This window comes from Peromyscus maniculatus, chromosome 12 (assembly GCF_049852395.1).
Source record: "Peromyscus maniculatus bairdii isolate BWxNUB_F1_BW_parent chromosome 12, HU_Pman_BW_mat_3.1, whole genome shotgun sequence".
Classification (NCBI taxonomy): domain Eukaryota; kingdom Metazoa; phylum Chordata; class Mammalia; order Rodentia; family Cricetidae; genus Peromyscus; species Peromyscus maniculatus.
The window spans coordinates 53,757,053-53,769,591 of record NC_134863.1 but is presented as its reverse complement, the minus strand read 5'-3'; the positions used below and the strand labels follow the sequence as shown (position 1 = coordinate 53,769,591).

Below are 12,539 nucleotides of genomic sequence, written 5' to 3'. Positions count from 1 at the left end.
CACTTTCTAGGACATATTTCAAAGATAATTGAAATATCTTTTAGTATGCATTGCAAAATGTATGTGACTGAAAGAGTTTGCAGTTAGATTGTTCAGCATGAGACCGTTTATAACCATACTGCAAAGTAAGTGAGAACGTCCAAGGGCATTATTGTCTGGCAGCTACTGGATTTTCAATGTTAAAAAGCAGTCTTCAAATATTACTAGATTAGTGGTGGCTGGGAGGCTGACCAGGGAGCTGTGAGTTATGTTGAAGTCTCACGCAACAGAAAAGTTCTAATGCTGGCTGGTGTAGGCAGGGGCATTCATTGTTCAGAGCTTGCAGTTTGATTTATATTACAATTCCAGCACCCTGTGGAGTGAGTGGTGGCCTGAAGCTACTGCTATGGCTAGGATTGCTACTGTCCTGGGAGGGCGAAGGTTACTTGGTTACTTCCCTGGTGTTCCGGACTGGACTGTGCCCTGGTTCGCTGAAATCGCTGTGCCAAATCCTTTAACAGTCTGATGCCATGTGGTGGACTGAACAGACTTTCTGATCTAGGACGTCTACTTTTGTCTTGCAGGAGCACGAAGAGAATTGTATCACACTGAACACAGTAAAGGGATAATTGCAGTGGTCCTAGCAATTATATAAACATTAAACCAATGCCTCCCATTTTATTAAAAGGATACTGATCTTTTTTTTGAACGTTAGTTTCTTTTCTACTCACAGAACCTCTTTCAGGGCTCTTCTGGAAATAGACAACTGATCAAGCATAGCAAACAAACAACTGCCTTTCAGCGAAAACGCATAGCTCCCACGACTCTCCATCGCTGTCCCAGCACAACTTCTCGCCTCCCTGACCCATTGGCAACACCCTGGACCTCCAACCCACCACGTTCCTCCGCGGCTGGGTGCATCCAACCTGGCTGCCAGCCACCGGCTGCCCTGCTCCCTCTTCTTCGGCGCCCGTTTCCGGCGGCACTAGGACCCAGCGAAGTCCCCGAGCGGGGTTCGCGGAAAGGCAGCCAGACTCCTCCTTATCTCCAGTGTCAAACTTGACATCAGACTGCGAGCGGAGCATGGTAACTTCTCCAGCAATCAGAGCGCTCCCCCTCACATCAGTGGCATGCTTCGTGGAGATATGCTCCTCTCACTGCCCGGTGCACCAGCAACATGGATTGTCACCTCTCCATCCTCGTCCTGCTCGGCTGCTGCGTCCTCAGCTGCTCCGGGGAACTGAGCCCACAGCCTTCCAACGAAGGTAAGCCAGGTACCGCGCCGCCCCCGGAACGGAACGGAGCCCACAGTTCCTGCACCCGCGCCTTTCCCCGAGGTGCCTTCCGAACGAGTGGCAGCGAAAGATTGTCTTTGCCCAGTAGCAGTCCCAATATACTTTTTGGGAGATGATTTGGGATTGTGGAAACCGTCAAAAAAAAAAAAAAATCTGGTTTTAATCTGATAGCTATTCAAGCGATTGCCACGTTTGCCAATTTGAAGCAGAAAGCAAGGAAACCCTCCGTTGTTTTTTTTTTTTTTTTTTTCTTTCACAACCTAGTCTGTTAATTGCCAAATAGCCAAGGCAGTATTTCATTTTCTAATTATGACCATGTGGTACTCTGAGAAGTTTTAAAGAAAAGGCTAGTCTTCTCTCTGGATCCCGCGGTGTGCTTTAAAGATAATGACAGGTTGCTCCTGCTAGATCCTTTGGCATTTATGAATGGACTAGAGGGAAGGGGGTTCTTTGGATCCGAGGTGTGTGTGCGCGCGTGTGTGCGTATGTTTATGTTACAACCGCCTTATTGAAGTGATGTGGATCCCGCCGGGCGATGCTGTGCTCAGCGATACAGGTTCTCAGGGGCAGCATATGCGTGCCCCATTAACAACAGTGATGTTTGCAGGGATATAAGTGAGCTTAAGTTGGGTTCTTTTAAATAAAGGGCTTTCATACAAATAGGAGTAGGCGTTTAATGATTGATTGATGAATAGCTCCTGGGCGGATACAGTAAATAACTGAATAGCAAATTAGAAAGACCGCTCATGGACAGCTAACGGCATTTCCTTGATGTTGGATTAATTATTGTCCGTGTAACGGGCATCCCTGGCTTTACAATGGATCAAAGTGTAAACCCAATATTGAGAATATTTGTTTTTGTGTGTACTGAGCAGACTCATCACGCCTTTCTACAGACTTTTCACGATCTAGTCCTAAAGATTTGTGAATACAAACTCTTAAAACGTAACTTCTCTAAATAATTGATTGCCTGGAAGCAACACGTACAACTTTAATTTCCTCTTAATGATTTTGAACATTTAATGTTTTATTGAGCAAGTTAACAATAGAGAACAAGTGATGGGCGGGAAGCACAGTAGGTGTGCAACACTCACTTACAAATACTCCGTCGAGCCAATGTTGTATACATTATTTTTATGCACATATGAAAAAAATATATATGTAAACGCCTTCTTACAAGGACTGCTCCAAAGGTTTGATGACCTACTTTCACTGCTAATGGGACAGTTTAATTTTCTTTCTTCAGTGCCCTGGCTGTCTTTATCAATTTGGCAGATTTCATAAAGTTTGTCTGTTTTCAATAGAGAAATTGATTTTATTTTCATCATGGTGGTGGGGAAAATCATCTTTGCCAAAAATATTTTTTAGTAACACAAATTAAAATGTTCATTTGAAAGAGATGATCTGTCATTCTTCATGAAAAAAATAGACACGAGTAGTCATATTTGTATGGATAACACAGCAGTATGTCAGAGTTTCAAACTATTTTCCCAAATATATTAAAACAGTAACTAGAAAACAATATAATTGCCTCATTGTTTTGATGAGTTGTATTTTTTCAAATGGAATGTATATAAACTATACAATGATTTCACAGAATTAATGATGAACAGGATACAGATGAAATTGCATTTGTTGGTCAACTTAACCTTTTTTTAAATTCCAAAAAAATTAATGCCCTTAACCTTATTCACACTCATATAAAAACAATGCATATTAATTTAATTAAATAAGTATAATTAAATCTTAATTGGCTTTAAACCACATTTATGTATGTATGATTGCATAATGTATGCCAATAGTCAGGTACAAATGAACAATTTAGATATATAATGGTAAAAATACTCATAAAACTCATGTAATATCATTTAATTTGCTTATGTGAAAGTTTTTATGTGTCTATTGTTCACAGGATTAGTCTTTCAGACTCGACCATATGCCTACTGTCTCATTTTCTTTATGAGGTTGCTAGCACTTTAAAACAAGAGTTAGGATGAATAGTTTAAGCTAGATAATACTTCAGTGATGCTTAGATTATTATCCAATAGCCTGGCTCTTAGCAATTGAGTCATATGGAAAGTGAAAATCCCAGATTTGTGCCACAATTTCTATGGAATTCCCCTAACAAAGTAATCTGGACCCCAACATAGAGCTAAGGTGAACTGAAATGGTTCATTTTGAAAACTGAAGATAATATATAGGAAGATAGATTGTGCTGAAAACTGTACTTTAAAACTACAGACAATTTACTGTGGCATATCTGCTAGAATACGTTCTCCTATCATGCAGTTAGACAGGACAGAACAAAACCAGGCCGTTGAGCTGGAGGAACTCGTCTTTACAAGAGCTTAAACAAAACCTGAGATAATTAAGTAAAACTATTGAAACTCCATGAGTCTAAGCCAAAGAAACATAACTGAGGTTTATATGAATTTTTCAACTCATCAGTTAATTAGTGATTTTCTAACCGTGCTTTCAAGAAAGTGATTCCAAATTTGACTTTCTCTCCCTGGCCTTCTTGATGATAATAGAGAAACACCATTTGGAGGATCATTTAAAATCTGGTCTTAATACCCACAAAGAAGTTAGCAAAGACTTTGCTAACAATGATCAGTTCTTTCCACTCATATGGCACAGGAAGAGACTTCCAATAGGAAATCACTTTTTCAAAGCAAATTTAGTGCTGCACTGCTTTATCAGGATAGACCCTATGCTTGTTCTGTCCTCTTGTTCTGTTTCCATCTCGCAGGGACTCAGATAATGGTGAACAGTAACTTTGGAAAAAAGTTAAAACTTATTACAGAGTCAAGTGATTGACCTTTATTAGTTCAGCCAACTTTCAGAACCGCCTGAAGTACTCTTTATACACAAGTATTTGTAGCAGTCTGAAGCAGAATGCACAGCTTATTTAACATTATATGCAATATTTTCCATCCATCAGTCCTCACAAATTGGATTCACATTTACCCATTGCACTATTTATACGGAAAATGAGTTTTTAAAATAAAGTTCAGTAAAATTCAGTCTATATACCTACATACTACTTATTGGAAAACTTTTCTGGAGTGGCTATTACACTGTCTATGAAATCTCTGCTAAGTACAAAAGGCGATTATGTGATTGAAGATTAAAAGTAAAACTTGAAGATGTCTGCTATATTCTTCTTTTAGAGCAGTAGGCAAATGTTGACACAATAAATATTTAAATAATAATTTCTTCATTGTAAAACTTACTCAGAATCGGCATTACCTTCAGTGTACATAAACTCTCACCCTCAAATAAAAACTCCCTGAGATTGAAACATTAACAGAGAGCTAAGCTATCATGTCATCTTTATGGGCTTTTTTTTTTTTTCCAAAGAAGGCTTACATTTGCTTTTAATAGCATTTCTTCATGCTAGACTAAATAATTGAATGCATTATACATTTGTGTAATTTAATAGTTCTCCTAATAGCTTGCCCCTCCACCCACCCCCAATAGTTATAACTGTGCTGTTTGCCTGGAGGTAGGAGAAACCTTAATTTCACTGCTTTATAACCCACAACAGTTAACACTTGACCTAGGTCATTAACAGGATTATCAGCAAATTTGTTTAAGCTTTTACTGACAATCTGAATTGCTATGATAATATTGGGATTGTGCCAAAAAAGAAAGTTCTTGTAACCTTTCAAAATTGATCATGAAATTAATTCATTGTGAATTTGTATCTTCCAAAAGAATAATATTGATACCACTAAATTCAAGTGAGGAAATATTCACTTTAAGACCCCACTCACCTCATTTTGACATCAGCTCTTTTCAGAAGTGAAGAACTAATAATCCTTTTAAAATACTAAGTATTCTAGCAAGTACAGTAGATTTAGACATACAAAGCAACCTTACTATGGCTATGAACTGCTTATAAGATTTTTTTCCTACTGATTCTATGATGCATACAATTTTTCTTCTCCCCTTAAACTAAAAAGTAATGTTCATAAGCCAGAAGTGACTAGACCTATAAAATGAAAACTACATAAAACACCATTGCTATGTTTAGGTCATAGCTATACTGTATGTAAATGTATCTTCTCCATAAATTAGTAGAAATTAGAAGTTTCCATAAAAAATGAAACAAATACCCACTCTTAAAGCAAAGTATATATCAAACCATAATTTAAAGGTATTTTCAAGTATTTACTAACTTGATAAAGTTTCACATAAAGTTTTCTGTTACTTGAATCTACTCATGGTTAGTTCCTTGCTCATATAAAATATGATAATTTTAACTTGATCATTAATTTGAATTTAAAGAGATGATTCAGTAAGATTCTTTATCTTGAGTGTATATTATCCCCATCTGAACATTCAAATTTCTGGATATTCTTTAAGGGTCAAATCATTTTTAATACTATTTAAAAGGACTTCTTCCTTGTAAAGATCACTAAATGTTCAATTTCTTAGGAGATCATTGAAATTTTTTTCTGAAATAAAATATACACAGCTTTTAAATATCAAATAATCAGTTACATATGCACAGGATTTTTTTAAGGCAAAGCATATTTCTACAATATATTTGATTTAGTGGCTACAGTGGAAATGGAAGCAGCACAAACGTTCCTGAAAGTTACATTTTCCAAGTCATAAAATCTTCAAGAAAGTATTAATAAAACTTTCCACAAATCATCAAAACTCGATAAGTTCTTACGGACAGTGCTTACTTAGAGATCTGGGATGTGGGCTACCTTTGATTTGAGTCATTTTCCAATGGTTTTGTTTGGCATAAACACTAGATGTACAGAGAAATATGTATTTCTTGGAAGAATACTAACTTCTATGAGAGTTTTTTTTTCCAAGATTGCCAACTTTATTTTTTAACATGCGCATTTGTCTGTAAAGTATTCAATAAACTTTGCTCTTTCAATTCTTGCTTCAGCGAGATTGAGAGCAGATTCGGTGTCTCTCTGTGGTTGTTTTAAGAGATCTGGATTTTATCACCACTGAGGGTCAGTAAGGGGCTTCTACCAAGTGTGCAAGTAGCTTTTCACACATTTTTCAAATAAAGGGTTGATTGGTGTGAAACCTTTGTTATATTATTTTTCCAGGTATATAGAAAGCTGGGATTAAACATTTACTCCTCAAAAAATAAAAAAGGCAATAAATAAGGAAAAACCTTAGATGGTTCTGCTGTAATGACTTTAGGAAGAAAAACAGTGCTGTGATATTAATAATATACAACAGTTTCCAAACCATGAATCCATCACTCTTGGAAGCCATTGCTCCTGTGTTCAAAGGACGGATTCTTGTGTGCCCTTGATTTCAAACTCTGCAGGTCTGTTCGCGGCTGTCCAGGATCAGGTATTTGTTTGAACTTAGCAGATAGCCCTCCCCCCACCAAAAAAAATATGAGCGTCAGCAATTTTTATTTTACTTTCCACCATTTTTCTTTTAAATACATTTTTAAAAAGGTAGTTCACTATAAAGAATGGCTATGCAAGTGAAAAGAAAATAAGTTGACTAGAAAGATGGAGAGGAGAACACAGGTTCTAAAGGCAATGATAATATAAAAATGTTTTTGCTTAAAATATATTTATCACTTAAATCATCTGGGTAATCATCAATTTTTTTTTATGAAACCCCCAAAACCTACAGATACAAAAAAAGAAAATGGGTATGCACGCTCATTTCTCCTCTTAAGTTTACACACTTACTGATATTTTTCTCCAGAAGCAAAAGCCTTGTCCAGGAAAGTTTTAAGAGTCTGAGCCAAAGCCTGCTCTCCCCTTTGAAAGCCTGGACTCATGCACGTGGAGGGTGGTTGGAATCAAAACCAGTTCAGCAAATAAAGCTTCAAACTTGAAGTGACATTATTAAACTGGAAGCCATGAATGTGCACCCCCCCCCCAACACACACCCCTTCATTTTCTAAACCACGTCCTGCTGTTCTAGTCAAAGCAAAGGGTGAAAATCCACATAATCCAAACCAACATGGTGAACTGAGAATAATAGGTGAGGAAGGAGGGGGAAAACAAATCGCAGCACTGTACAAACAAACTACTGTGAACGGTCTTCGTCGGGGACAGGGGTGGCCAGAGGAGGAGGCGACTGAGACTCTTTCTTTGCATTGCACTGCCCCCATTTAAAAACGCACTATGGATTAAGTTCTAGAAGTGTGTGCCCCTAGTACATTTTTAGCACCAAGGCACTTTACAGGGAATGGCTGTAAGGTTGACCACAAAGGAATCGAGCATCCCTGGCTGCCACCACACCCACGCCAGGGTGTCTTAACCCCCAGCTGCTGGAAGTGGGGACCCGTGGAGCCGAGGAAGCCGGGCGCTTCCCTCCCCAGCCCCATTCACTGTTTTCTCCCTGGAAGCTGTCTCATTAAAAGCCAGGCAGGGTGTGAAACAGCCAGCTGTAAGCCCTCCGGGGCTGGGGAGCTCTTCACGCAATTTCCCCCTCAATCCGGCGCGGATGGACCGTGTCTGGAGCGCGGCTCGGAGCCGGGATGGCCGTGGCGCGGTGGAGGGATGCTGGCTGCTCTGGACGCCCGGCGTCCCACAGCGTGCCGTGCGGTGCTGGCTGCCACCGTCACCTGCGCTGGCGGCAGTCTGAAAAGAGCCTGGACACAGAACTCCGACCGTTTCTAGCCAAAAAGCTGGCTAGCAAGCAACGAACGCGCGCCCTCTGCCTGCAGCCTCGGGGCTGCCACCGCGTTTTTCTTCCCCACCTGGCCGCCACCTGCACCGGATCAGGCCTAGAGAGAACGCGACCCCTCCTCCCTTCAGCGCCCCCCCCCCACACACAAATCCTGATCTAAGCAGGAGACCCCCAGATCTCTGTTTTCCTTGCGGCTTCTTCCGTTGGCTATCAAGCAGACCTTTCAACCTGGCGTCCGGGGGTGACCCGGTTGGTGTCTTTTCCATCTACCTTCATCCGCCCACCGGGTGATGGAGGGAGGCGGAGGATGAGGGCTGGACATGCATCTTCTCTCAGCTGCTGGCATACAGAGACCTCTGATGACCCAGTTGTCGCGTTGGCTGCTGTCTGACTCTCCTTGCTATTTTTTGCTCTCTCCACAGTCTTCTCTCCTCCAGTTTCTAAATAAAGGAATTGTTTTTCTTTTCCAGTTTTCTTTAAAGTCACCTGCCGGTGCCACCTGTTAGTCCCTGACTCACTGCTGAAGGGGTGTTTTTATAAGCCTCCTCCCTCTGACACAATCGGAGTGTCGCCCTCTACCCCCATCCCCTGCGGCCCAAATCCCCTCTCTCGGGGGTGGTACTATTTTTCTCTTTGGAGTTTGGTAAACTTGAAACGATCCACAGAGGGTTTCCTCAAAGTGGGGGTCATCCAAGTGTTCCCCTCTCCCGATATTTTTGTGGCTGTGTCAGGTTGAAAATATTCCTCTTAAATAATGGCTGAATCCAGTAGTTAAGTGTGTTTTCAATGTTCTGTCCCCCACTGGGATTATAAGCTCACTGCTCTACTGTCTATCTCTTCGTCATTCATTCCTCACTGGAACTTACATCAGTTACCCCTAAAATAAGTATTAGGGCACCTCTTTGATACAACTGAGGAAACAGATCACACTACAGGATCCAGGCTCCAACTCGTCCTCTGATTATCCATATTGACGGCATTCTCCTCTCTGCAAATCCTGTGTACCTGTGAAGTGTCCTTTCATTCCAGGACAGCACTAGATGGTCCAGCTCGGTCTCTGTGACCGAACTAGTTTGTTTTGTGACTTTGCAAACTTCACCTCAAAACACGGAGAATTTTGACAGGAGAAGTTAAGTGAAATCAGCCAGAGGACTTTGAACTCCCCAACTGGTGACGCACATAAATCATGATTATCTGTAAAGTTAGTCACAGTTTTGAATATCTGTTAGTTAGAGGAAGCTGAGGGAGAGAGCAGGAGATAAAGCCTGTGAAGGCTTTTCTGCACTCACCGGGGCCTCTGTTTTCTTTTCTTAGCACTCAGACACCACAGGCCTCACCCCCAAATAAAGTTTTCCCCAGGATTACACAGAGAAAATATGGTGAGAAAACTGTCGCCACAACCAGGGTGTGATGATTGAGGGTTTTATGTGATAAGAATGGAGTGTGATTTGACCCTGAGAGTTGCCACAGAAAGTCAGGAAGAGGGGGAAACAGACATGCTCCAGAATGTAGGTATGTAGGTGCTGCTTCCTGTGGAAACCCACTCATTATACATATATATATACCTTAAGATAAAAAATAAAATTAAGTGATTTATCTTAGTTTACATTAAAAATATTTGAGGCCTGTTTAAGAGAGTTATTTTTTAAAAGGTAGCTAAGAGCACTTTGGAAAATAGCAAATTAAGTGGGGGCCAATTATGCCTTTCATGGAGAATTTCAGCACACATGTTTAGCATTAATTGATGCAATAAATTCCCTTTACCTGCCAAAAAGCAAAAATAGCATATTGATGACATCAGGCTTCTAAGTAAGAAAGCAAGCTGCTTTTAAGTATCTTTCTTGCCTTGCTGTGATGTCAATGCTTAACCTATAAAAATGTTATTTATTGATTTTTGATTTTCTTTAAATCATGGTCTCATGTAGCCCATGCTGGCTTTGAGCTCTTGATCTTTCCAAGCGCTGAGATTGTAGAAGTGGGTCACCACCCCTGGCTTTTACTTAAAAATTCTAACGTATTGTCTGTTAGATTCTCTGACTGGAAGAGGGATCCTGCCACTGAGTCACCGGGAAAAGAAAAAGACTTAGCAGGTAGCCCTTTTCTCTTCCCTCACATCTGGAAAATAACTCAGCAATTCTTTTCCTCAAGTGTAACTTTTAAAATTTTTGTGTGGATTTGGATAACACTTCCAAATCAAAGGAAATGTAAACTTGACTTAAAAACACAATTGGTAATTAAAATATTACATGAATTTATGAAACACTTGTATTCTGTTAGTAAGTTTTTAATATCCTGTGAGATTGAAACCTATGGAAATCTGACCTTTAAAATAGTGTTGCAAAGTATGTCCTTGCATATGTCTAAGACTTAAAAATAAATTATTAAACAAAATGAAATAAATACATAAAAATCCCCAAACTGAGTTTTATTTGCTTTCAAAACAACAATCTTGACCACTTATCTAGCTGAGCCTGAAAGAGGACCAAAACAACTTGGAAAATACCATTCAATTTGGTTGCTAAATTGTACATTTGATTAATACCAGAATTGTTTCATCAACAGATTATGAAGAGGTTAAACTACCCTTTCTCTATAATAATTAAGAATGATAGATGAATAAGCCCTATAAGCATAGTGACACTGAAACCCATTTCTTAAAAATATAGAGTCCTCAATATATACTTTTTTTCCTGGTAGAGTTGGCTGATTTCTAATTCCCTTGCAATTTTAACATTTCTGATTTCCCTCGGAATGCCTAAAGGAAATCTGTGTTAGTAGTTAATGCATTTCCTGATTTGCAAACCTGGTTTAGCAATCGATAATATCTTTTGAGTAGTAATGTTAAAAGACATGTCTCTTAATTCAAAAGATGGTAGGCAATCTTCACACTGAAAAGTCAGGCTGGGAAACTGATTTGCAATGGCTTCCATGTGGCTCATTTTACTAATCCTTAGGATAAGCAAAACACTACTCCCAGGACAAGTCTGTTTGCAGCACAGGCTGTGTGTGTGTGTGTGTGTGTGTGTGTGTGTGTGTGTGTGTGTGTGTGTGTTGCCAATCATAGAGTTTTCTTAAAAAAATGAGCTGTTCCCACACTGTGACCATGATTTTATGGATGAGTATATACATGGTGGACATAAGATGCTGTAAATTCTATTCTGAAAAACAAATTGTCAGTGAGATTAAAAATTAAAACAATAATTCTTTATTTGCCATACTTTAATTTGGATCTTCCCCCCCCCTCCCACAACTGTCTTTAGTAAAGACAGTTTCCCCACAAATATGCCAAAGCAACTTAAGGTGTATGTGTGTTTTTTCTTTTTAAGAAGGAAAAGAACTAAAATTATTACCCAAAGTATAGCAACAAACTAAAATATTACAGCTTTTTAAAATATGAGAATCCTATTAAATTTAGCTACTGTGAAATAGCACAAATACTTTTTTAAGCATACTATTTTGGTCTGTTTACTTTTTCTGCCTGTTTTACCATAGATAAGACTCATTTACATTTGATAATTCAAAAGAAAAACTCACCGTCTTTATTGTGTGTTATCAACATTTCTGGCCTAGACTAGAGCCTTTTTTTTTTTTTTTTTTTTTTTTTTTTGGTTTTTTTTTTGAGACAGGGTTTCTCTGTGTAGCTTTGCGCCTTTCCTGGGACTCACTTGGTAGTCCAGGCTGGCCTCGAACTCACAGAGATCCGCCTGCTTCTGCCTCCCGAGTGCTGGGATTAAAGGCGTGCGCCACCACCGCCCGGCTAGACTAGAGCCTTTTAATGTCCTTGTTTTATGAAAAATAAATTCCTTTATGGGTAATTATGTGTATTTCAGGTGACTGAACTGGTTAATTTAATCTAAAATGAGAATAATGTTTTCCCTATATTCTGAGGTACAATTGCCTTTCTTAAAACATTTGTCCATTGCAAAATGTAGCTTTTTCTTACCCTTGAAAGCGATATTTAAAACCATTTCAAGTGTTTTAGTGTAAAAAGACTTTTGAAACTCAGAAAAAGCAAAAGGTATAGTTTCTAATATCTTTAATTTTTTTCTTCTGCAAAAGACAACCTTTAGGAATTATGCCTATTTTCATATGACCATGTTTGTATTCTAGTAGAATTATTACACTTAATAATGAAAAGGTCAGAGTTCTCAGGCAGGAGAGATAGCTCAGTGTTTCATAATGCCCAACATTCTTGCAGAGGACCCAAGTTCAGTTCTCAGCATCCACATGGTGGCACACAACCACATGGCATATAGCTCTAGCTCTAGCTCTAGGGAATCTGATGCTCTCTTCTAGAATCCCTGGGTTTCTGCACACATTTGGTGCACATATGCTCACACAGGCTCACATACAAACACATAAATAAAATATAAATAATTCAAAAAGTAATGAATCCTAAACTCAATTTCAGTCTCCTGGTTTTGGAAACGGTTAAGAGGGGTCAAGAAAAGTAAGGTACACTGAATTTCTTATTCTAGAAGAACACATCTTTCATAATCACAAGGTTTTGTTTATGTCTGTTTACCAAGAACATGTAGCTAATGGTTAGTTTCAGACTTAAGTCTGGAAAATGTTGTAAGTTTGATATGCTCTTTGCCCTTGTAAATACTAATTCTGGTGGGAAAGATG

The 12,539-nt window shown here is 39.1% G+C and overlaps 1 protein-coding gene across 1 annotated transcript in view; it reads left to right on the top strand.

The window, feature by feature from the left end:
- Positions 1 to 1,025: 1,025 nt before the first annotated feature.
- The window catches only part of Epha3 (EPH receptor A3), a 317,591-nt gene continuing 306,077 nt past the window's right edge, over positions 1,026 to 12,539 (top strand). The window contains exon 1 of the mRNA XM_006981616.4: positions 1,026 to 1,244. Coding sequence (XP_006981678.1) covers positions 1,157 to 1,244 — 88 coding nt within the window. The 5' untranslated portion in view covers positions 1,026 to 1,156. The remainder of the gene's footprint in view (positions 1,245 to 12,539) is intronic.